The sequence below is a fragment of the Thalassophryne amazonica genome, chromosome 5, assembly GCF_902500255.1.
Source record: "Thalassophryne amazonica chromosome 5, fThaAma1.1, whole genome shotgun sequence".
Taxonomy (NCBI): domain Eukaryota; kingdom Metazoa; phylum Chordata; class Actinopteri; order Batrachoidiformes; family Batrachoididae; genus Thalassophryne; species Thalassophryne amazonica.
This window is the reverse complement of record NC_047107.1, coordinates 129,306,287-129,333,083: the sequence shown is the minus strand read 5'-3', so window position 1 is coordinate 129,333,083 and position 26,797 is coordinate 129,306,287. Positions and strand designations below refer to the sequence as shown.

The following is a 26,797-nucleotide window of genomic DNA, read 5'->3' as shown; positions in this document are numbered from 1 at the left end:
AATGTTAATTTTAGTGACCTCCGATTGGCGTAACCGGGTGTCATTACTGCCGATGTGAATTACAATCTTACCAAATTTATGCTTAGCCTTAGCCAGCAGTTTCAAATTTCCTTCAATGTCGCCTACTCTGGCCCCTGGAAGACAATTGACTATAGTTGCTGGTGTCACTAACTTCACATTTCTCAAAACAGAGTCGCCAATAACCAGAGTTTGTTCCTCGGCGGGTGTGTCGCCAAGTGGGGAAAAACGGTTAGAGATGTGAATGGGTTGATGGTGTACAGGGGGCTTCTGTTTAGGACTACGCTTCCTCCTCACAGTCACCCAGCTGGCCTGCTTTGCTGGCTGCTCGGGATCTGCTGGGGGACAGCTAACGGCGGCTAAGCAACCTTGGTCCACACAAACTACAGGGACCTGGCTAGCTGTAGGATTTTCCAAGGTGCGGAGCCGAGTCTCCAATTCGCCCAGCCTGGCCTCCAAAGCTACGAATAAGCTATACTTATTACAAGTACCATTACTGCTAAAGGAGGCCGAGGAATAACTAAACATTTCACACCCAGAGCAGAAAAGTGGGGGAGAGACAGGAGAAGCCGCCATGCTAAACCGGCTAAGAGCTAATAGCTACGCTAAGCTAGCGGATTCCTAAAAACACACAAAGTGAATAATGTGTAAATAATTTAGCAGTGATTCAGCAGAGGGAGTGCTTTAGTTAAGGCACGTGAAGATTACACTGTGAAACAAATCGTTATCTAGCTCAATCTAACTATGCAGATTAAACAGCTAACAGATACAGCAAAACACTGCTGTGCTCCGGAACAGGAAGTGATACAATACCGCAGTGAGAGCCAACCACCAGTATGGGCAAGCAAGAGCAATCTTAGCTCGATTACACAGAAGACCATAACAGGTCGGTTTAACATAAAAATATTAAATATTACTCACAGACATATGCTCTTTGGGGTTTTAGCGGGGAAAAATTAAGATAAAACGAATTTAAACAAAGAACCAATGAAGCAGCGGGTCAGATCACTGCTTCATTACTTCAAGCTTCAAAGAAGAGCCGTGCTGCAGAAACGGTTGATTACAGACCCTGCAGGCGTTCTGTAATCAACGTAGAGAAATGATCATTTTCCCGACAACACCACGGCCACTCTGAAGGACTGACTCATGGAATCGATAAGCAAAAAAGGCTATTGATGTCAGTGGATCAAATCATTTCTTAATGATACCCGAACAGAACCAGTTCTTGGTACCCAACCCTAGTAACGGAACAGGTCTCTGCCTCACTACATCTAAAGGTTTGTTAGTGAAGTCCAGTTGTAGCTGCTGGTGATCACTTTAGCATTCTCTCTGCTTCCCTGCTGAATTAATGCCTCAGGTGCAGTTATTTCCGACAGACTGACTCTCAATTTCAATTTATTTTGATTTATATAGCGCCAAATCACAACAGAGTTGCCTCAAGGTGCTTCATACAAGTAAGGTCTAACATTACCAACCCCCAGAGCAGCAGCGGTAAGGAAAAACTCCCTCTGAGGAAGAAACCTCAAGCAGACCAGACTCAAAGGGGTGACCCTCTGTTTGGGCCATGATGCAGACATAAATTACAGAACAATTCACAAAACAAATATACAGGAAATGCTGTTGGTGTACAGGACAGGAGGGTCCCCAGTACAAATACCACACACATCTGTGGATGGAGCTGCACCTTATGCTGTGTTTACACATAACGACGACAAGTCACGAATGCCACGAAGTATACATTCTTGGCCGCTGATCACGAATGTGATGATTCGGAGCAGAGGCGTCAGGTGTCCTCAGGAACTGTTGCAACCTGTTACCACATGTTACGATTAATGGCACGTGTTGCTGGAGAATTATCAGGAACCATTATGCACGGTCAAGAATAGTGTTCCGCCTTGTTGTGCATTGTCAAGTTCTTCTGAGGTGAACTGTCTCCACACACACCCCCATATTCACCCAACTGCTGCTACCAATTCAGATTGCTCCAGTTTTTCTGAAGAACTTTGTGACTGCATACGTAGTTGGGCTCTGTGTCATGGAGTGGTGCAGAGAGGAGGAGGACAGAGCCAGATGTGTGGCTTCATGCGGCTCTCGTCTCGCGCGTTTTCCCAAACATCAGGCACATGCAGCAGGTGGAACACCTGCAGGAGCGCGCTGAAAAGAGACTTTTAGCCGACTTGGTGTCAGCAATCAAACTGAATGCGGTGCAGCAGGGTTTAATTGTGCGCATGCTTCTCCCTCCACCGGACTGCAGGAGGTAGATAGATAGCTTTTATTATCATTGTCATTACAACAACGAGATGTCCGCACACACATTCCACATACAAACAGCAATTGATCTACAATTATTACTTGTTTACAGTAATAATGGCACACATCAGAATTAGGACAACACATATACATTTGACATTGTTTTTGTGCACTAAACTTGAAACAGTCTGTTTCCCAATTGAGGCGATGTGAGTGTGTTTGTAGCCGCTGCAACTGTCAAGTCTAGGGTGGTTCAAAAAAAGTTGGAAATTCATTACTCTCACCCCTTCATTTTATGATGCTTTGGGAAAAAAGAAAGCCTGCCAAATATTTTTGTCATACATTAATATTTAGAGGTAGCACATCATAGCTGAAGGTTGTAAATATATCAATTATCGCTGCCCGAGTGCCCGTGCAATAGGTTATCCATTATCCAGTATCTAATCACATCACTTATAAAGAGGATAGAAGTTAACCACCTGAGTGTAACTAAAGTATAATTTTATATTCAATTTAAAACTATACCTGGGTTTAAATATTTCTCACAAACAACATACTTTCAAAAATGTTATTTTAGGCTACAAGCTGAAAATTTTGCTTCAATTCACAGCTTCTTTTCTTTCAGATCTTTGGTGATGGTGAATCTAACATGAGATAAATGTAAAAAGAGACACTTGCTGACTTAACATGCTTAACCATTAACTGGAAACTTCAGTAAAACATGTCAGCTACTAGAAGTAGAACATTTGTATACCTTATTGGTTCCACCGACTGAAATAAAGGGAAACAAATTGCCCTCAAATGGGCAAATACTCAAGGTATTTTTCTTCAAACACACTGATTTGAAGAAAACTGTCCATGATGCTGCTGTGACCTCTATAGACATGGCAATTCCTTTTTGGGAGAGAGCTAGAATCCCACTGAGGGCAAAGCAGCATCTGATCACAAAGTTAGAAAAGGTGTTCGGAAAGTGGAAAACATTGAAAAAGACCAAGAATCGCAATACAGACAAGCAGAAGAAAGATGAAACAGTGTTTTGTGAATCTTTGGAGGTCTTGATTGACATGGCACATCAGGATGTCCTAACAATGATAAAGATTGAAGATGACAGACAGTTCCTACTTGCTCAGTGAGAGAAAGGTAGAAGGGGATGCATGACAGGCATAGATAAATACAAACTGCCAAAGAACAAAGAGCAGAAAAAAGGAAAGCTGCAGAAGCAAAATACAAAGAGAAACTGGAGGAGCCTGGACCATCTAATGTCTCACTACCTGACACTGTCTCCAGCCAGAGTGAAGAGAACACAGAAAGTCCAGATGAAGAATTTGTTATGCCAGTGCCACAAAAAGCCACTAAAATTAAAGCTGTTGTAACACCAGGCCTTGCAGCAGCATTGGATAGGACCAAAACAACAGACAGAAGTGCCACCTATATTCTGACTGAAACGGCAGCAAGTCTTGGTCATGATGCAAGCAACTTAAATATCATTATCATGTAAAGGATGTTCTCTTATGTTACACAGCTGTATAATTGGTTCTTGTGCTGCTTCATACATTTTTGAATATTAAGTACTGCAAGGCATAAAGAATATTATTGTTTGGAGCTAGATCAAAATATATGTGGAAATATATAAAGCATAGACTTTTTTAAATTTATCAAGAATCAAACAGTATTTCATCAATAAAATGAAAATGCAATGTTTGATTGTTACAAAATCTTCGCTACCCCAGTATGTAGGTATTGTAGGAGCATGATACATGTACGAGAAGAACTGCATCTCACAATTCATGTTTTAGTGTTAACTATTTTATAGGATATGAAAAGATTTGATTTTTCAATGTATTGCCATAATTTCTGTCCTGACATATCAATATTAAACTGACAGAAATAATTTGGAAATATCTGGAAATGACCATACTATATGACAAAGTTATTGCCAGCAAAATCTTTAAGGGCTGTGTGCTACCAGTAAAAATTATTAGAGTTTTATGAAATTGTACATGATGTGTTTTTATGTTAGGTACAACAAATTTAGAGGGTGAGACTTGACGTTTTTTGAAAAAAAAAAAAAAAAAATTGACCATTTTTATGGACCACCCTAGTCAGGTCGCGCTGCCAGGTCAGCTTGAGAGAACGAGGCCTGCCGCAGGGAGGGAGGGGCAGGAAGAGTGATGAGAGGCTGGAGCATGCTTTGGTCCATGTGTAAGTCTGTCAGTTTATTGTCCTTGTGGGTTGAGATAAGAATGGAGCCAAATAATCTCACCAGAGCCTGGATAAATTCCTCTGGAGGAAAAACAGTGGGCAATTGACCTTGATGCCTGTAGTGTTGCAGCCGAGTAGTGAAAAACACTTTTTACAGTTCCACTCACTCAGCCAAATCCTAATTATGAATTAAGAATATTCCTAATTTTGACTTAAGAATATTTCCCGGCCTCCGAAACCTTTAGCTTCAACTGCAAGGCACGCATCAGCTCCAAGGTGTCATCCAATTTGCATCTGAGTTCAAGAGTCATCGCAGTCTGAGAATGCACTGCCTTGCCAACCTCATTAATCATGACAGACAAGCGAGGGCCCGTGGTTCTTGATGCCGTCTTGCCAATTTTCCGGTAGATCAGGGCAGCACATAAGCCAAAAAGTACCAGCCCTGCTACCATACGACCAAAAATGAATAGGTCCTCGACGTCCTCCACAGAGAAAGGCGCCAAGCATGCCACACGCCAGGAACTCCAGGAGTCGAGGACATAGCCCCCAGGATACATTCCACCTGGGCAGGCAGGATTCCCCCAGTCCTGACCTTCTTGTAGAAAAAATGGTGTCAATAGCGTTCAGAGACCAGCTGATCAATTCCATGGTTAATCCAATAGTAGTCCAATAGATCCAGTCTGGTGAAGTAGGGACTTGAAGGTTAAAGCAGAGAGATAAGGGAGAGTGGAGGAGATGCGACCGCCCTCGGAGTCCCAAGCTGAAATGACTCACGTGTAGCACGTGAGTCTCCTCTCGCTTCTCTGGCTCAGACTCGTTCTCCTGCTCATCGGTTACAACAGCAGGTGGAACATCTGCAGGAGCATCCTGAGAAGCTTCAGCAGGAACTGTGGAACGACACTTGCCTGACTTTGCGTCACTGTTCCTCTTTGGCATACTGCATCAAACTGAACACTGTGGAGCCAAGTTTAATTTTGTGCACATGACAGAAAACTGATTCGTCGTAGCGCGCAATGAAATGTGACGCTGCAGTACATGTCGTGTCAAAACTTGACAGTTTCCGTGTCACTTCGTAATAACACGTGACAGTTTGGGCTCCAAGAACCATCACAGGAACCACTACGAACGTTGTCACGTTCTATTAAGGATCACTACTCATCAAGACGGATCAATACGCTCAGTTGCGACCTCCATGACGTGAGGTGAAATGAGGGTGGTGTGTGACATTCGTGGAAGATTTTTTTGACAGGCAAAAACATGCTCCACGGATATCAACAATATCAGGCACCAACACGCACTATTAAGAAACCTATTCAGATGCGTTAAGTCACATTAAGAATGTCAGGAATGTGTCACGAATAACAAAAATGACATTCGTAACGCGTCTTGGTTATGTGTAAACGCACCATTAAACAGAGAGAGAGGAAAAAAAAACAGAATCAGGCATCAGAAAGACAAGACCAGAAATACAGTATAATTTGTCAGCATTAAACAACAAGAAAACCAGGAAAAACTAAGGTGATCGCTGGCCACTAGACTCTGCTCTTTTCCTTTCTGTCCAAGGCACTGACAACACCAATGACATATCCTGGCCCTGCATCACCCAGGGGCGCTGGACTAACCTTGGGATTCCATGCTTGTTGCACCACTGACCGGAGGTCCTGCCCTGCAGCCTACTGGTGCTGCAGATGGACACCTACGTATTAGAGATCCTAGATTGGCTTCTGCTGAATTTTCAAGTAAGGACTCTGTTTCTGCTGCTCTTCTGTTTGTAAACAATTCTTGTACAGTCTGTAAAAACCTTGTAACTGTTGGAGTGGTCTAAGCAGCGGGTCACCCCTCTGAGTCTGGTCTGTTTGAGGTTTCTTCCTCATTATCATCAGAGCGAGTTTTTTTGTTTTTTTTAATCACTGTCTCCTGTATTCTTGCTCGGGGGGTTGATAAAGTTAGACATGACTCATATGAAGTGCCTTGAGTCAGCTTTGTTATGATTTGGTACTACACAAATAAAATATATTAGCTACACTCAGCCAAGTCCCCTAACTCTTCCTGGGGGATCCTGAAGTTTTCCTAAACCAGCTGGGAAATATAATCCCTCCGGTGTGTCCTGGATCTTCCTCGGGGCCTCCTTCCAGTTCGTCATGCCTGGAAGACCTCCCTAGGAAGACCACCAGCGGGCACCCTCACCAGATACACAAACCACCTCAGCTGATTTCACTCTACGTGAAGAAGCACCAGGTCTACTCAGAGTCCCTCCCACATAGTTGAGGACCTCAAGAGTATAAGCCTGGATACCAGGTGGAGCAATTTCCGCCGCTTGTATCCACAACCTTATCCTTTCAGTCATTACCCAAAGTTCATGACCATAAGTGAGGACGGGAGTATAAATCGACTGGTAAATTGAGAGCCTTGTGTCCTTCTTCGCCAGGATGGTCTGGTACACAGTCCATAAAACATCAGACGCCACCCCAATCTGTCCATCAATCTCACGCTCCAAGTTACTCCAACTCATGAATAAGACCTTGAGATACTTAAACTCCTCCATTAGGTGGCAATAATTCTCCCCTGACCCGGAGGGGACAGTCCACCCTGTTCCAACAGAGGACCACTGTCATGAAATCTATTTTTTTTTTTTTTCCAATCTTGTTCAGTGATGCCACCTAGTGGCCAAAGGGCCAGGACAACCATGGTCTCAGATTTGCAGATCTGATTCTCATCTCAGTCACTTCACAGTCAGACTCAAACCTACTCGGTGCCCAATGGAGGTCACTGCCTGAAGAAGTCATAAGAACCACATCATCCGCAAAAATGTACCTCTGCATATCTATAGCTACACTGTTACATTAATTATTGAAATTCTGGCATCATATATTTCTGGAGGGACAAGAAAAGGGCTGAAAACTGACACTCTGCCACCTACAAAACATCATGAAAATTCAGTAAGGTATATCTTATATACAAGGTTGGGTAGGATTACTTTGAAAGAATACATGTGGATTACATGTATGTATGTATGTATGTATGTACATACATACATTTGGATTACTAGTAATCTGATTACATTTCAAAGTAATCCTACCCAACCCTGCTTATATATTATATTCCAATAAGCGAAGTGCAGATCTTAGGCCGCGCGGTGCATTATGGGTAGGCTAAATTTTTCGACTACCAACCCACAAGATATGGCAGCAGAAAGCGTCGAGGAGTGCTGTGATATGGATCATTTCAACCGCTGGAAAGTTGACGATTTAAAGCGTTTTTGTCAGCTCCACGGATTGCCTGTTACAACCAGGACTACGTATGGCAGAGGACAGAAATGGAAAGAAGAGCTGGCTGCGCTTGTGTGTGCTGCATTGTTACAGAAACTACTGTTAGTGCCGACAAAGGAGGAAGAGCGCGCTGCTGTTGAAAATGACCAGTCCTTGATAGTTGGAGACAAATTTCTGACCCCTTGAAGGCAACTGACGGATGGTTAGATGAAGTCCAGCGACTGAAACTGTGGATATTGCAGAATATTTGCTAAGCAGGGATGAGAAATCGCTACTCCGCCGGCTTTATAATGACGACAATGAAGGTGGGTCTCAGATATAACCTCTATAGTGTCATGTTTGTTTTGATAAGTTGACAGATGTACAGTGATATGTGCATGCATGCAGTTTGTTTATAGAACATGTCAATTTTACAATATTACGCACCACGTCATTCATGGCGCGACATTACAGTCATAAGCTGATGCACGAAAACGGCGGCACGGTTTCAGGATATTGACAAAATAAATGTGTGCAAGAAACTTACAATTTTAGTCCGTCTTTTACGTCCGTCTGGATCTTTCTTTTCTGTGGCGAAATTGTGCAGAATGAACGCAGGTTTACAACCACATTTCTTCTTCTTTCCGTCTTTGTTTGGACTCGGCGGAGGTTTGCAATCGTGTGTATTCAGCCAACTTTCAAGCCTATAAATTCCATTTGAGCATTTGAAAACAGCACAATGCGCCCCTGTCATTATTGTATGTGTCGCTTAAGGCTTAAAGCCTTTGAAACAATCCCTGTAAAAGCCTTAACTTTTACAGTCCGCTACTGCTACTGTATACAGAATTCAACGGGAGCAGTGTGAGTGTGGTAGCTGGAATGTTTGCTCCGGTTTGACCCACGCATGCGCAGATGCGTTGCGCACTTTGCTTATTCTAAGGTGGAACTATGCCAGTATACAAAAGTATATCTAAATATCTAAAAAGGAAGAGTAAAATAGGAGAGTAGAAGAGAGTAGAGTAGAGCCACTTAGGTGCCTGGTCTTGAGAACCAGGGATGGTAGGTTAAAAAGCTTTTTTATCCCATGAGAACTCTCCCTACCCACCCAAGCAGCTCAAGAAAAAAGGTGTATATATAATAAGTAATAAGACATAAGAAGGATAAGACATCACAGGAGAAGACTGTAGTATAGGTAATTAGTATGTAGACTAGTAGTAAAATCAAATATAGTTAGTAGGCTAAGTTGTAGAAGCAGAAGCTGAGAGTGTACTGGTATCTATCTAAAGTAACTCTGTTAGCATACTATAGGAAAATAAAAAGTATAATCATTATGCTATCAAATGGAAACCTAAGAACTTAGGTACTATATGTTGATGTCTTTAGAGGAACACATAAACTGATGAATCACTAAAATCTACACCATCTTTAAATTTCTACATCATCATCATTTTTACATCATCTTTAAATTTCCTGACAAACATATTTCATAGTTAGAGATATTTCAGAGCGACCTCAAGCTAACATTAGCATGAGCCAAAGGTGACCTGGTTCAGGTAGAGGAAGAAGCTGGAGTACTGGCCGGCTTCAGGGAGGTACGACAGGAACACCGTGACACAGATCAGCAACACTGTGGTGTCTTTCCCCACACGACGCAGAGACTGGACACACAAACACAAATAATCAGTCGGCTAACGAAGACACACTTCAAAAATCAATCAGAAAACAACGTGAGCATCAACTCCCAAACTGACACTTTTCTTGATAAACTAACTAACTAACTTGTTTGGGTGTGTGTCAAATGGAGGTCAAGACACTCCTGGTTCAACAAAAGTGCAGAAAACCAAAAAATTAAATAAGAGTAGACACGACGGTGTGAACTGAGTGTAACGTTTTTCCAATGACAGCTGATCAACATCAACATATTTCATTCTGGAAACTCCGAATGAAACAAATATCGTATGACCTTTGACCTGGCCACGAGGCGGCCACGGTGCCGTTATCTGTGAACTCACAGCGAAGGGGTCGGCTTGCTCCCAGGAGATGGGAAAGCCCCACGACGTCAGCCGCAGCTTATCTGGCAGCGACTCCGGGACGACGAAGAACACAAAGGCGATGTCTGTCACGGCAATCACCGTGGCAACAAGGACCACCAGGCTGATGCCATACTTTGCTGATAGGTAGGCGCCGATGGCTGGACTTATCACCAAACTGGCGGCAAAAGTGGCAGAGACCTGGTGGGATGCAGAAACACAGAGGATGTGAACATGTGGCGCTAGAAACAACTGAAACGCCATCAACAGACAGAATATTAAAAAGGTGCAGACCTGCCTGCCACCTGCTGGGTGGATGATGGAAACTAGGAGCAGGTGTGGTTGCTGTTAGATGTACTTAAAATGAGCTTATTCTCACTATGACACATTAAACTGATAATGGAAAACATGGATATGAATCCTGAAGGGTTAAACTACCGTCCGCATGCATCATGTGATCAGGACAGTGATGGCGATCCAGCAGCAGCACTGTGAAGATGTGTGCATGGTCTGAGTGACTTTCAGTTTAAGGGACGTTACCAGGCCGTAGGCCGTGCTCCGCTCCTCCTCTTCTGTGATGTCAGCAACATAGGCAAAGATGACGGAAAAGGTCACGGCAAAGATCCCCGAGACCGAGATTAGAGCAAAATACCACCTGAAGAAACAGAGGATTTATTGTAAATAACATTACAGATTGATCTAGGAGTTCATTTTTGGGTGATGGGGAGATGTTCATGCCTCAGACAGCCAGTGGTTATGGCAAACTACTTCTGCCACTCCAAGAAGTCAGAGACCACTGGCTGTCTGACCCGCTACAGATTCAGCAGATCCTGGACCAGCTTGTGCTTTCTTGGCTGATTTTCAGCTATTCACATGAACAACATGTGACTGTTCAAACTGTGACCGCCTGAACCCTGCTGCACAGAAACCCAACTGAACTTCAAAGTCACAATTATAGCTTAGCCTATTAATTATCTAATAGGCTGCCTCACCCTCATTCACCTTATGAGATTTTATAATATATATATATATATATATATATATATGTGTGTGTTTAATGCTTTAAGTGGTTACTGGGATGATCAGCTGTAATTACATGTGTTCCCACACGAGGGCGAAGCTACTGAATACTGTGTTAAAAATATAGCAGAAGAAGAAACAGCAAGATGTGCAACGCTGGCAGCTGCAGGTTTGGTGATTAAAATGGTGCAGTTTTTCTCTTTTCTGCAAATATATATACTTATGTCTCCATATACATTTCTACATGCTTTACTGTTTCTTGTTCTTTTTAATATTATATTTAAGTAAATACTGGAGGAGTGGGGTACAATTAGTTATACCTAACAGCTAACATTAGCTTATCTAGCCGGCCTTAGCAACGTTCATCGTAGCTTACAAAATAGTTGGTTCCTTTGTGTTTGATAACAATCTTGTCCTGTGATGTCTTATCATTCTTATGTCTTATTATATTATATATACCTTTTTCTTGAGCTGCTTGGGTGTGTAGGGAGAGTTCCCATGGGATATAAAAGCTTTGTAACCTACCATCCCTGGTTCTCAAGACCAGGCACCTAAGTGGCTCTACTCTCCTCTTTTCTACTCTCCTATTTTACTCTTCCTTTTTAGATATACCTTTGTATACTGGCATAGTTCCACCTTAGAATTGGAATATAATATATAAGATATACGAGGTCTGTTAGAAAACTATCGACCTTTTTATTTTTTTTAAAAACTATATGGATTTGAATCATGTGCGCTTGCGTCAGCCAAGCTTGAACCTTCGTGTGCATGCGTGAGTTTTTTCACGCCTATCGGTTGCATCATTCGCCTGTGAGCAGGCTTTGAGTGAGCACTGGTCCAGCCCCCTTGTCGGATTTTCATTGTCAGGGAAATGGCTGAGTGATTGGAGCAGCGCTGAATCAAATTTTTCCAGAAACTGTGAGAGACAGCCAGGTGGAAACCATTCGGAAGATTCAGACGGCTTTCGGTGAAGATACTCTGGGCGTCACACAGATTAAGGAGCATTACAACCGGATTAAAGACGGCCCACAGCGGCGGAGGGCGCGCCGCGCTCTGAGCAGCCATCGACAGGCTGAAACGACCAGATCATTTCCAAAGTGAACGCTCTGGTGATGTGGGACCGTCGTCTGACTACCAGAGAAATAAAGAAGAGGTGGACATCAGCACTTTTGCGACACATTCCACTGTTACAGGAGATTTTGTAATGAAAGACGTGCGGAGGAATTCGCACGTCGGGACGGAGCCGCAATGGCGCAAAACAAAAAGCACGTCCGTGTTGGAAACCATTCGGAAGATTCAGACAGCTTTCGGTGGTTTTTCAGTCGAGTGAGTATCCGAGAAATTGTGTAACAGCTGGGCATGTCACAACTTGTCCTGTGAGACTTCCAACTTCCAAAATCTCCTGTAACAGTGGAATGTGCCGCAAAAGGGCTGATGTCCACATCTTTATTTCTCTGGTAGTCAGACGACGGTCCCACATCACCAGAGCGTTCACTTTGGAAATGATCTGGTGGTTTTAGCCTGTCGATGGCCGCCCTCCGCTGTGGGCAGTCTTTAATCCGGTTGTAATGCTCCTTAATCTGTGTGACCCCCAGAGTATCCTCACCAAAAGCCGTCTGAATCTTCCGAATGGTTTCCACCTGGCTGTCTCTCACAGTTTCTGGAAAAATTTGATTCAGCGCTGCTCCAATTGCTCAGCCATTTCCCTGACAATGAAAATCTGACAAGGGGGGTGGACCAGTGCTCACTCAAAGCCTGCCCACAGGCGAATGACGCAACCGACAGGCATGAAAAAACTAATGGCCCAGTCACACGGCACACGACGATTCCTGAACGAAGGGAAAAAGTAAAAAATGTCACAATTCGTTGAGAAAAGGTGGACAAAATAGCTTTTATCACCGAACAGTCTGGGAAGCAAGAGCGCAAAAGGGACAAAAGAGGAACTTAACAAAACCGAAGCTCACGATCTTGACGAAACGCGCCTGGAGCCACTGCTGGAGCAGTGTGTGTCTGCGTCTCTGCTTTCCAGGACTAGGCACTGGGACGGAGCTCATAGCACCTGAGTCCTGGAGAAACTGCAAACAGAATCTGTGGAGATGTCGATGGACCACCTGCTCTGGTTCCTCGTCCAGAACAAAAGAGGGATCATCTCCATCATTATCAGAATCCACACGGTCTGTTGACACGCTGCGCACTCCGTCGTTCCTCCAATTAAAAAAAAAAAAAAAGTGCTCCGTGGTCACTGCTGTATCACAGTATTATGTTCTAAGCCATATACATTTATTTATAACAGAAAACTGGCAAAAGGGAGATAAAATATACACTCAACAAAAATATAAACGCAACACTTTTGGTTTTGCTCCCATTTTGTATGAGATGAACTCAAAGATCTAAAACCTTTTCCACATACACAATATCACCATTTCCCTCAAATATTGTTCACAAACCAGTCTAAATCTGTGATAGTGAGCACTTCTCCGCAGACCACGTGTAACCACACCAGCCCAGGACCTCCAAATCCAGCATGTTCACCTCCAAGATCGTCTGAGACCAGCCACTCAGACAGCTGCTGAAACAATCGGTTTGCATAACCAAAGAATTTCTGCACAAACTGTCAGAAACCGTCTCAGGGAAGCTCATCTGCATGCTCGTCGTCCTCATCGGGGTCTCGACCTGACTCCAGTTCGTCGTCGTAACAGACTTGAGTGGGCAAATGCTCACATTCGCTGGCGTTTGGCACGTTGGAGAGGTGTTCTCTTCACGGATTAATCCCGGTTCACACTGTCCAGGGCAGATGGCAGACAGCGTGTGTGGCGTCGTGTGGGTGAGCGGTTTTCTGATGTCAATGTTGTGGATCGAGTGGCCCATGGTGGCGGTGGGGTTATGGTATGGGCAGGCGTCTGTTATGGACGAAGAACACAGGTGCATTTTATTGATGGCATTTTGAATGCACAGAGATACCGTGAGGAGATCCTGAGGCCCATTGTCGTGCCATACATCCAAGAACATCACCTCATGTTGCAGCAGGATAATGCACGGCCCCATGTTGCAAGGATCTGTACACAATTCTTGGAAGCTGAAAACGTCCCAGTTCTTGCATGGCCTGCATATTCACCGGACATGTCACCCATTGAGCATGTCTGGGATGCTCTGGACCGGCGTATACGACAGCGTGTACCAGTTCCTGCCAATATCCAGCAACTTCGCACAGCCATTGAAGAGGAGTGGACCAACATTCCACAGGCCACAATTGACAACCTGATCATCTCTATGCGAAGGAGATGTGTTGCACAGCATGAGGCAAATGGTGGTCACACCAGATACTGACTGGTATCCCCCCCCCCCAATAAAACAAAACTGCACCTTTCAGAGTGGCCTTTTATTGTGGGCAGTCTAAGGCACACCTGTGCACTAATCATGGTGTCTAATCAGCATCTTGATATGGCACACCTGTGAGGTGGGATGGATTATCTCAGCAAAGGAGAAGTGCTCACTATCACAGATTTAGACTGGTTTGTGAACAATATTTGAGGGAAATGGTGATATTGTGTATGTGGAAAAAGTTTTAGATCTTTGAGTTCATCTCATACAAAATGGGAGCAAAACCAAAAGTGTTACGTTTATATTTTTGTTGAGTGTAAATATAAGTGTAAAGATGACTGAATATATCAGAGTAGTAATTAATCAGTGCGTGTGAACGCGCGCATTGACTCACGTGCGGTTATTTCACCAGCTGATCACTGATCCACAACGTGAATTCTTCCTTCAGAACAGCTCTTTATATCATTTTAATTCATCTACCTGTTGCCACATGTACAGAAGGACTGGACTGTCATTCCTACACTCAGACTGTTATATTTAATACAAAATAATAAGCGCATGCAGGAGCTCCTGCTGCCGCTGATGCTGCATTCAAGTACCGTCGGAAATTACACAACTTTTTTGTTGTTTCAAATTCAACACGTGCTTGTGGCAAAATAATTAATTATAGCCACACAAAAGATTAATTCTGGCCTATGTAATGTGCCTGAGCCCACTGAAGCTGCCCCCCCCCACACAGATAAAAAAATCCAAGCAAGCAGGCTGAGTTTGCCCTGTAATTTCCGACAGTACATGAACACAGCAGCAGCCTCAGAGCTCACAAACCGGCTTCTGCGCTGTGTGAAAACGTTCAGCTGCTCCAACGAAGTTAAATTAAACAATAACATTACAAAAACTACACAAACGATTAAAAAAACATCAAGAACGACAGCAAAACAAAACACAGACTAATGAGGTTTTCGTTGCCCTTCATTCAAATTTTTCAACAATTTAAAAATCCTGACGAAGCGCCCGCTGCAGGAACGAGGCTGCGCGAAGGTTAAATGATGCCAACGACAGTCAACGAAGGTCCAGATTTCTTGTTTCGTCAGGGCTTCGTCACCCTTCGTTAAGTGCCGTGTGACTGGGCCATAACGCATGCGCACGAAGGTTAAAGCTTGGCTGATGCAAGCGCACATGATTCAAATCCATATAGTTTTTAAAAAAAAATAAAAAGGTCGGATAGTTTTCTAACAGACCTCGTACCTTACTGAATTTTCATATGGTTCCGGGTGGTCTGACGGTCAAACACAGACCCTGGAGACGGGGTTCTAAAATACAGACGGAGAAAGACATGATGGTTTAGTCTCACCAGGGGCTGATCCTCATAAAAGGAATGGGGGCGCAGGTGAAGAAGACCGTCATCAGAAGGAAGGACTTCCTGCCCCAGACGTCTGACAAGGCACCAATCAGAGGAGCTGACAGGAATGACAAGAAGCCCTGGAAAGTGGAAGCATGTATTAAAGTTTTCATGTAAGATATTCATGTTCCCTGTATGTGACATTCTGCCTTAAAGTTAACATTTTGTGTACAGTGATGAAAGTCGGCCATAACCCTGGAGGTTTTGGGAAGGGCCAAAGGCCTGAAGCCCCTTGGGGGTGGGGGAACCAACACAGTGCATTACTGCTCCCAACTGTTTGGATGTGGAACTGAAATGAACTGAATGAATGGATTCTGGCGTATGTTGTCAAACATAACAATGAAAGTAAAAACATGTGAGTAAAAACCCGGATTTCTGTTCATTTCCGGAAAACTTTCATCACTGGGTGTAACTTTTTACATTCTTTAGAAAATGTTTGTAGTATTTTATGCTGTACTGAATAAAGATCCCAGAGATGAGCGCTCTACATAATAATGACATTAATCAACAGTCTTTTTTTTTTTTCATAATTAAGCAACTAGCAACTTGTCAATTCAGGTATATCCACTGAATTGAGATTTTATTCTATTAAACCAAGTCTATCTATGGTAACAGCTGTTCTAAAGCAGTTTAACCCAGAAGCAAATCAACAGGTTTTAGAAGATAATGCAAACTAAAACTGGGATTTCTGACCATCACTGATTTTAAATAGCTGTTGGGTGTTTGGAGACAAACTGGTTCAACAGTACCAGACAATAATCGCTTGTTCACCTTGTAGTCCTCTTACCTTGACGCCCTGCACCAGGCCATTCATCAGAAAGGTGTGCTGAGGAAACGTCTTATCAAGCACCTAGAACCAGAACAGAATATCACATGTGTGGTCTTTAAATTAGCTTCACCTTCAGATCCATTCCCACAGGAACTCTGTGTGTGTGTGTGTGTGTGTGTGTGTGTGTGTGTGTGTGTCTGCCACATAAATGTTGTCTAGTTCCCTCTTTGCTCTTGTTTGATACATCAGTTTCAAATATGGAACACAGTTTTATCCTGTTATTGGTCCTGTGAGACCTGGAAAGGTTATTGGAGTTCAAATAGCAAAAGCATCCCAGCTTCACCTGAGCCCGTGCAAGCTGCAGGTTTGTCCTAGTATTTTTATAATGTGCTGCAGTTCTTTGTGTGTTTACTCACATTCAGCATAGGCATGGTCAGAAGCCCCCAGGCAAAGAACTCCAGGAAGATCACAACCACCGCGTGTATTACTCTGGCCCGGCCTCGGCCGTGCTGCGAGAGACGACAAAACAGCAACACTGAATATTTAATCTGTGGGAAACCACAGAGGTTGTGGACCATCTGCCCAAAAGCAGCTCTTCTGGAAACAGGTCAGTGGGACATAATGAGTGTGTGGACGCATTAAACAGTCATGACTTCAACTATTGGCTTTTTCTTGTGTTTGTCATGATAATGATTCTGTTGTGCCAATTTGAAGACATCATGGAGCATTTTAGGAGCCTGCATCATTGGCTTACACACAGAGCAGGACAGAAACCAGCATAAATTCAAGAAATACATGACTTTTTTTTTTTTTTTAAGAAAAATACTCCCACAGGATAAATGTTTTTCTTCTTTAAACACACCACTATGGGTAAAACCTCACTACAATTGTTTTTAAAAGAGCAAGTTATGTCAAGCTGGCAAAGATCACAGTTTAATCTAAATCCAAAAGCATAACAGCACATGACGAAAACAAATTCAAATCAATCAATCAATCAATTTTTTTTATACAGCGCCAAATCACAACAAACAGTTGCCCCAAGGCGCTTTATATTGTAAGGCAAGGCCATACAATAATTATGTAAAACCCCAACGGTCAAAACGACCCCTGTGAGCAAGCACTTGGCTACAGTGGGAAGGAAAAACTCCCTTTTAACAGGAAGAAACCTCCAGCAGAACCAGGCTCAGGGAGGGGCAGTCTTCTGCTGGGACTGGTTGGGGCTGAGGGAGAGAACCAGGAAAAAGACATGCTGTGGAGGGGAGCAGAGATCGATCACTAATGATTAAATGCAGAGTGGTGCATACAGAGCAAAAAGAGAAAGAAACAATGCATCATGGGAACCTCACAGCAGTCTACGTCTATAGCAGCATAACTAAGGGATGGTTCAGGGTCACCTGATCCAGCCCTAACTATAAGCTTTAGCAAAAAGGAAAGTTTTAAGCCTAATCTTAAAAGTAGAGAGGGTGTCTGTCTCCCTGATCTGAATTGGGAGCTGGTTCCACAGGAGAGGAGCCTGAAAGCTGAAGGCTCTGCCTCCCATTCTACTCTTACAAACCCTAGGAACTACAAGCGTGCAGTCTGAGAGCGAAGCGCTCTATTGGGGTGATATGGTACTACGAGGTCCCTAAGATAAGATGGGACCTGATTATTCAAAACCTTATAAGTAAGAAGAAGAATTTTAAATTCTATTCTAGAATTAACAGGAAGCCAATGAAGAGAGGCCAATATGGGTGAGATATGCTCTCTCCTTCTAGTCCCCGTCAGTACTCTAGCTGCAGCATTTTGAATTAACTGAAGGCTTTTAGGGAATTTTTAGGACAACCTGATAATAATGAATTACAATAGTCCAGCCTAGAGGAAATAAATGCATGAATTAGTTTTTCAGCATCACTCTGAGACAAGACCTTTCTGATTTTAGAGATATTGCGCAAATGCAAAAAAAGCAGTCCTACATATTTGTTTAATATGCGCTTTGAATGACATATCCTGATCAAAAATGACTCCAAGATTTCTCACAGTATTACTAGAGCTCAGGGTAATGCCATCCAGAGTAAGGATCTGGTTAGACACCATGTTTCTAAGATTTGTGGGGCCAAGTACAATAACCTCAGTTTTATCTGAGTTTAAAAGCAGGAAATTAGAGGTCATCCATGTCTTTATGTCTGTAAGACAATCCTGCAGTTTAGCTAATTGGTGTGTGTCCTCTGGCTTCATGGATAGATAAAGCTGGGTATCATCTGCGTAACAATGAAAATTTAAGCAATACTGTCTAATAATACTGCCTAAGGGAAGCATGTATAAAGTGAATAAAATTGGTCCTAGCACAGAACCTTGTGGAACTCCATAATTAAGTTTAGTCTGTGAAGAAGATTCCCCATTTACATGAACAAATTGTAATCTATTAGACAAATATGATTCAAACCACCGCAGCGCAGTGCCTTTAATACCTATGGCATGCTCTAATCTCTGTAATAAAATTTTATGGTCAACAGTATCAAAAGCAGCACTGAGGTCTAACAGAACAAGCACAGAGATGAGTCCACTGTCCGAGGCCATAAGAAGATCATTTGTAACCTTCACTAATGCTGTTTCTGTACTATGATAAATTCTAAAACCTGACTGAAACTCTTCAAATAGACCATTCCTCTGCAGATGATCAGTTAGCTGTTTTACAACTACCCTTTCAAGAATTTTTGAGAGAAAAGGAAGGTTGGAGATTGGCCTATAATTAGCTAAGATAGCTGGGTCAAGTGATGGCTTTTTAAGTAATGGTTTAATTACTGCCACCTTAAAAGCCTGTGGTACATAGCCAACTAACAAAGATAGACTGATCATATTTAAGATCGAAGCATTAAATAATGGTAGGGCTTCCTTGAGCAGCCTGGTAGGAATTGGGTCTAATAAACATGTTGATGGTTTGGATGAAGTAACTAATGAAAATAACTCAGACAGAACAATCGGAGAGAAAGAGTCTAACCAAATACCGGCATCACTGAAAGCAGCCAAAGATAACGATACGTCTTTGGGATGGTTATGAGTAATTTTTTCTCTAATAGTTAAAATTTTGTTAGCAAAGGAAGTCATTACTAGTTAAAGTTAATGGAATACTCAGCTCAATAGAGCTCTGACTCTTTGTCAGCCTGGCTACAGTGCTGAAAAGAAACCTGGGGTTGTTCTTATTTTCTTCAATTAGTGATGAGTAGAAAGATGTCCTAGCTTTACGGAGGGCTTTTTTATAGAGCAACAGACTCTTTTTCCAGGCTAAGTGAAGATCTTCTAAATTAGTGAGACGCCATTTCCTCTCCAACTTACGGGTTATCTGCTTTAAGCTACGAGTTTGTGAGTTATACCACGGAGTCAGGCACTTCTGATTTAAAGCTCTCTTTTTCAGAGGAGCTACAGCATCCAAAGTTGTCTTCAATGAGGATGTAAAACTATTAACGAGATACTCTATCTCACTTACAGAGTTTAGGTAGCTACTCTGCACTGTGTTGGTATATGGCATTAGAGAACATAAGAAGGAATCATATCCTTAAACCTAGTTACAGCGCTTTCTGAAAGACTTCTAGTGTAATGAAACTTATTCCCACTGCTGGGTAGTCCATCAGAGTAAATGTAAATGTTATTAAGAAATGATCAGACAGAAGGGAGTTTTCAGGGAATACTGTTAAGTCTTCTATTTCCATACCATAAGTCAGAACAAGATCTAAGATATGATTAAAGTGGTGGGTGGACTCATTTACTTTTTGAGCAAAGCCAATAGAGTCTAATAATAGATTAAATGCAGTGTTGAGGCTGTCATTCTCAGCATCTGTGTGGATGTTAAAATCGCCCACTATAATTATCTGAGCTAAGCACTAAGTCAGACAAAAGGTCTGAAAATTCACAGAGAAACTCACAGTAACGACCAGGTGGACGATAGATAACAAATAAAACTGGTTTTTGGGACTTCCAATTTGGATGGACAAGACTAAGAGTCAAGCTTTCAAATGAATTAAAGCTCTGTCTGGGTTTTTGATTAATTAATAAGCTGGAATGGAAGATTGCTGCTAATCCTCCGCCCCGGCCCGTGCTACGAGCATTCTGACAGTTAGTGTGACTCGGGGGTGTTGACTCATTTAAACTAACATATTCATCCTGCTGTAACCAGGTTTCTGTAAGGCAAAATAAATCAATATGTTGATCAATTATTATATAATTTACCAACAGGGACTTAGAAGAGAGAGACCTAATGTTTAATAGACCACAATTAACTGTTTTAGTCTGTGGTGCAGTTGAAGGTGCTATATTATTTTTTCTTTTTGAATTTTTATGCTTAAATAGATTTTTGCTGGTTATTGGTAGTCTGGGAGCAGGCACCGTCTCTACGGGGATGGGGTAATGAGGGGATGGCAGGGGGAGAGAAGCTGCAGAGAGGTGTGTAAGACTACAACTCTGCTTCCTGGTCCCAACCCTGGATAGTCACGGTTTGGAGGATTTAAGAAAATTGGCCAGATTTCTAGAAATGAGAGCTGCTCCATCCAAAGTGGGATGGATGCCGTCTCTCCTAACAAGACCAGGTTTTCCCCAGAAGCTTTGCCAATTATCTATGAAGCCCACCTCATTTTTTGGACACCACTCAGACAGACAGCAATTCAAGGAGAACATGCAGCTAAACATGTCACTCCCGGTCTGATTGGGGAGGGGCCCAGAGAAAACTACAGAGTCCGACATTGTTTTTGCAAAGTTACACACCGAAATGGAATGAAATGTCACATTTTGAGCTTAAAAATTCCTAAATACCGATAACATTGTAAAGGTTTTTTTTTTTTGCGTCTTTGGACCTGCCATCAACACGGGAGGAACAAAATAAGTTAATAATACAGGATATTATAAAAGCAGAGGTTGACAGATAAGGTCCCTGGAGGAAATGGATTTCCAGCAGAATGGTTTAAGGTGTACAGATATCTTTTGACACTTATGCTTTTAAAATGTTTTAATTATATCCTGAGGGAGAGTGGGGAGGAGGGAATCCCACCATCCTGGAAGCGAGCCAAAATATCTGTGATTCCAAAAGAAGGAAAGAACACATTTGCGTGTAGTTGATACAGGCCCATTTCATTTTATTCATTTCATTTTAAAAGTAATTGTGTGTTTTTAAGGAACCGTCTATGCATTTACACCTTTTCAGCCTTTGTAAACATGTTTTTAAAGAACTTTCTATTCTATTTTACCTTTTGTTATATTTTAAACATCATTAACATCTCTGTGTTTTTAAAAGTCTTTAGCATAACTAACACATTTTAACATAAATAATATTAAATAAGGGATGCGTATTGATAAGATTTTATCAATATCAATGCCATTATCAATTCCGCTTATAGATCAGATTTCTTATCGATTCCCTTATCAATACCTCCTATGAATTTTCTGTGTACTAAAAATAGGCTTTACAGGTTCTCTATGTCAATAACATTTTATTGAGTCTTAAAGTAAATAAATATTAAATTGGTCACTGGATCCTTGATCTCTGGACATAAATAAAAATAAACAAAATCTGTAGTTTTTCTCAAAAGCATTTCCTTTCAGACATTAATGGCATGAATCAATTCCAATAAAGTTGAGACGTTGTGTGAAATGTAAATAAAACAGAATACAATGATTTGCAAATCCTCTTCAACCTATATTCAATTGAATACACCACAAAGACAACATATTTAATGTTCAAACTGATCAACTTTGTTATTACCTGGATGTACCTTTCAGCATTGATGGTACCATCACAGATGTGTAAGTTGGTAAGTTGTCCATGCCATGGGCACTAACACACCCCCATACCATCACAGATGCTGGCTTTTGAACTTTTCACTGGTAATAATCTGGATGGTGTTTTTCCTCTTTTGTCCAGAGTACACAACATTATGTAATTCATAAAGAACGCAGGATGTCTCATTTTGGGAGGAAAAAATGTTTTAGTCTGTTGTCTGTATTCCAATGTTTGGAAAGAGTCATTTAATCTAAAACGGTGAATCGCTTTGAAGTTATTAATTCTGGCCAGACTCTAACTTGACTCGGCAGAGAACGGCACAGTGTTTGGAGCTGTGCAAACGGAATGGATGATGATTCTCATTTCCTATCTGTAACAAGAGAAGAGTCCCAGTTAGTGACTTTAATCCGCACAAAACTGACTCATGATTGACACTGGAAATGATTAATCTTTCTTTAACTTCTGGATCTGTTCCTAAATGTTTCAAATCTGCAGTGATTAAACCATTACTTAAGAAACATAATCTTGACCCTAGTGTATTGACAAACTATCGGCTGATATCAAATCTATCATTTTTCTCTAAAATTCTGGAAAAAGTGGTGTCACGGCAGCTTGTAGACTATCTTACTGAGAATAATCTCTTTGAGCCACTGTAGTCTGCTTTTAGAAAATATCATTCCACAGAGACGGCTCTCACTAAAGTGGTGAATGATTTTCTGCTTACAATGGATTCAGACACCACTATGGTTCTGTTGCTGTTAGATCTCAGTGCTGCATTTGATACAGTGGATCATCATATTCTACTTGATAAACTGGAAAATCATTTTGGGATTACTGGGAGTGCCCTTGCATGGCTGACGTCATACTTGACCAGTCGTTCTCACTGTGTTTTGTACAGTAACACTACCTCTAACCTTAGTGACATGAAATTTGGGGTTCCACAGGGGTCTGTCTTAGGCCCCCTGCTTTTCTCCCTTTATATAGCACCCCTTGGGCACATATCGCATCGTTTTGGGATTACCTTTTACTGCTATGCAGATGATACTCAGTTATACATGCCAATAACTGCTGGTAATCTCATTCACATAAAATCCTTAGAAGATTGCCTTGCAGCAGTGAGAAGTTGGATGTCTAGAAACTTCCTACTTTTAAACTCTGATAAGACTGAAATGATGGTTCTTGGTCCAGTGAGACATCGGCATCAATTTGACCAGTTAACGCTCAGCCTCGGCTCGTGTGTCATACATCACACTGACAAAGTGAGGAACCTTGGGGTATTTTTTGATCCTTCGTTGTCCTTTGGCTGCCTCATTAGAAATATTACTAGGACTGCTTTCTTCCACCTGCGAAATATAGCAAAGATTCGTCCCATCCTGTCTATGGCTGATGCTGAGACCGTGATCCATGCATTTATCTCTTCTAGATTTGACTACTGCAATGTTCTATTTTCTGGTTTACCGCAGTCTAGCATTAGGGGTCTCCAATTGGTTCAAAATGCTGCAGCCAGACTTTAGACAAAGAAAGTTCAACCACATTACAACCATTTTGGCATCTCTTCACTGGCTTCCTGTCCCAGTGAGATCAGATTTTAAGGTTCTGCTACTAACCTATAAAATTATTCATGGACTGGCACCCTCCTACCTAGCTGACCTAATTAAACCTTACATACCGGCCCGGGCTTTACGTTCTCAGGGTGCAGGATTACTTTGTGTCCCTAAGGTGAATAAGAAGTCTGCGGGTCACAGAGCTTTCTCTTATCATGCCCCTGTTCTGTGGAATGATCTCCCTACATCAATAAAACAGTCAGATTCTGTGGAGACCTTCAAGTCCAGACTTAAGACGCAATTATTTTCCCTTTCATATAGCTAGCATACTGGTACAGTTTTGTTTTACGCTTTTTACTCTTTTAATTAATTTTATTAGTAATTGGAGTGGGCCGCGGCCTCAACTTTACCTAAATTCTGGGTCTTTTAGTGAAGTTTAGGGCTAGTGCCCAGCGATCACCTTAGTATTTCTCTGTTTTTCTTGTTGTTTAATGCTGGCAAATTATACAGTATTTTTTTGTCTTTCTGATGCCTGATTCTGTTTTTTCTCTCTGTTTAAGGTGCAGCTCCATCCAGAGATGGGAGTTGTGTTCGTGTTGGCGATCCTCGTATATTCGTCCATGAATTGTTTTGTGAATTGTTCTGTAATTTCTGTCTGTATCATGGCCCAAGCAGAGGGTCACCCCTTTGAGTCTGGTCTGCTTGAGGTTTCTTCCTCAGAGGAGTTTTTCCTTACCACTGTTGCTCTGGGGGTTGGTAAGGTTAGACCTTACCTGTGTGAAGCACTTTGAAGCAACTCTGTTGTGATTTGGCGCTATATAAATGAAAATAAATTGAAAATTTAAAAAAGAAATTAAAAATTGACATCTTTAAATGGCTTTGAGAGGGGTTAAGAAGCGGACTTGCCATTTCTGAAAAGCAGCGAAGCAATGAACCAATGAAGCAGTGGGTCTGAGCACTGCCTCGTTGGTTCAAGAACAGCCGCTGCAGAAGTGGTTGATTATAGACCTGCTGCAGGGTCTGTAATCAACATAGAGAAAGGATCATTTTCCCGATAAAACACCCTCAAAAACAACGGCCGCTCTGATAAAACAATAAAAGAATCATTAAGCAAAAAGGCTATTGATACCGGTGGATCGAATCATTTCTTTCATGATTCTCGAAAAGAACCGGTTGTCGATACCCAACCCTTGCGCCCCCAGAAGAACTCTGGTGCCCTGCCAGAGGGGGCACACCTCACAGATTGAAAACCACTGCTATACACAATACCCCATAATGACAATGTGGAAAGTTTTATTTTTTTAGATTTTTGCAAATTGATTTAAAATATTACAAAAATAAAGAAATCACGTGTACATAAGTATTCACAGCCTTTGCCATGACGCTCAAAATTTAGCTGAGGTGCCTCCTGTTTTCAGTGATCATTCTTGAGATGTTTCTACAGCTTATTTGGAGTCCACCTGGGGTAAATCCAGTTGATTGGACATGATTTGGAAAGACACACACCTGTTTACATATAAGGTCCCACAGTTGACAGTCAGAGCACAAACCAAGCATGAAGTCAAAGGAATTGTCTATAGACCTCTGAGCCAGGATTGTCTTGAGGCACAAATCTGGGGAAGGGAACAGAAACATTTCTGCTGCTTTGAATGTCCCAAAGAGCACAGTGGCCTCCATCATCCATAAATGGAAGAAGTTCAGATCCACCAGGACTCTTCCTAGAGCTGGCTGCCCATCTAAACTGAACGATCGGGGGGAAGGCACATGGCAGCCCACCTGGAGTTTGACAAAAGGCACCTGAAGGACTCTCAGACCAGGAGAAACAAAATTCACTGGTCTGATGAGACAAAGATTGAACTCTTTGGAGGAAACCAGGCACCATCCCTACAATGAAGCATGGTGGTGGCAGCATCATGCTCTGGGGATGCTTTTCAGCAGCAGGAACTGGGAGACTAGTCAGGATTGAGGGAAAGATGAATGCACCAATGTACAGAGACATCCTGGATGAAAACCTGCTCCAGAGCGCTCTTGACCTCAGACTGGGGCGACGGTTCATCTGTCAGCAGGACAATGACCCTAAACACACAGCCAAGATATCAAAGGAGTGGCTTCAGGACAACTCTGTGAATGTCCTTGAGTGGCCCAGCCAGAGCCCAGACCTGAATCTGATTGAACATATCTGGAGAGATCTGAAAATGGCTGTGCACCGACGCTCCCCATCCAACCTGATGGAGCTTGAGAGCTGCTGCAAAGAGGAATGGACCAAACTGCCCAAAGATAGGTGCACCAAGCTTGTGGCATCATATTCAAGAAGACTTGAGGCTGTAATTGCTGAAAAGGTGCATCAACAAAGTATTGAGCAAAGGGTGTGAATATTTATGGACATGTGATTTCTTAAGATTTTATTTTTAATAAATTTGTAAAATGAATTTATTCCCTTCTGGAATAGGGCTGTAACATAACAAAATGTGGAAGAAGTGAAGCGCTGTGAATACTTTCCGGATGCACCGTACATGTGAACAGTGAATGGGTATAAAGTGAATATAGAATATTGTGCAGTATTTTGCCTTTTTTGTTCTTCTATTTCTTCTTTCTCTATAATTGTTCCATACATTATCCACTAATTGAAACGGGCTCAGAGTTGGAGTTAAAGGTATATTTTACCATGTATTGATGGAAAGAAGAGAATGAGAAGAACTGAGGCAGAAAAATGTGAACAGAGAAAGATTTGTATGGGGGCAAGCTATGGTTGGTTTCTCCTATTTTCCATGTATATCCATTTTTATCTTTTCTTTTTCTTCTCAAAATGATTATCATCATTTTTGTTTTATTTGGCCCTGGGGAACCTTGGTTATTGTTTTGTTTATTGAAAAAAGGTTGTAGTATACTCAACTCACTCACTCATCTTCAACCGCTTACTTCATTTAGCGTTCACAGGGGGACTGGAGCCTATCCCAGCAGTCACAGGGCGTGAGCTGGGGTTCACCCTGGACAGGACACCAGTCTGTCACAGGGACACGTGTAGACAAACAAACACATTCACACCTATGGACAATTTAAAGTTTCTAGTCCATCTAATCTGCGTGTCTTTGGATGTGGGAGGAAGCCGGAGCACCCGGAGAGAACCCGCACAGACACGGGGAGAACCCGCAAACTCCACACAGAAAGGCCACAGGTGGGAATCGAACACGACCTTCTCACTGTGAGGCAACAGTGCTAACCACTAAGCCAGTGTGTTGCCCCAGTACAC

The 26,797-nt window shown here is 42.2% G+C and overlaps 1 protein-coding gene across 1 annotated transcript in view; it reads right to left on the bottom strand.

Moving 5' to 3' along the window:
* The window catches only part of LOC117511337 (hippocampus abundant transcript-like protein 1), a 54,350-nt gene that overhangs the window by 21,277 nt on the left and 6,276 nt on the right, over positions 1-26,797 (bottom strand). The window contains exons 2-7 of the mRNA XM_034171364.1: positions 16,674-16,766; positions 16,276-16,338; positions 15,441-15,568; positions 10,289-10,403; positions 9,731-9,949; positions 9,263-9,376 (exon numbers count right to left, since the gene is read on the bottom strand). Coding sequence (XP_034027255.1) covers positions 9,263-9,376; positions 9,731-9,949; positions 10,289-10,403; positions 15,441-15,568; positions 16,276-16,338; positions 16,674-16,766 — 732 coding nt within the window. The remainder of the gene's footprint in view (positions 1-9,262; positions 9,377-9,730; positions 9,950-10,288; positions 10,404-15,440; positions 15,569-16,275; positions 16,339-16,673; positions 16,767-26,797) is intronic.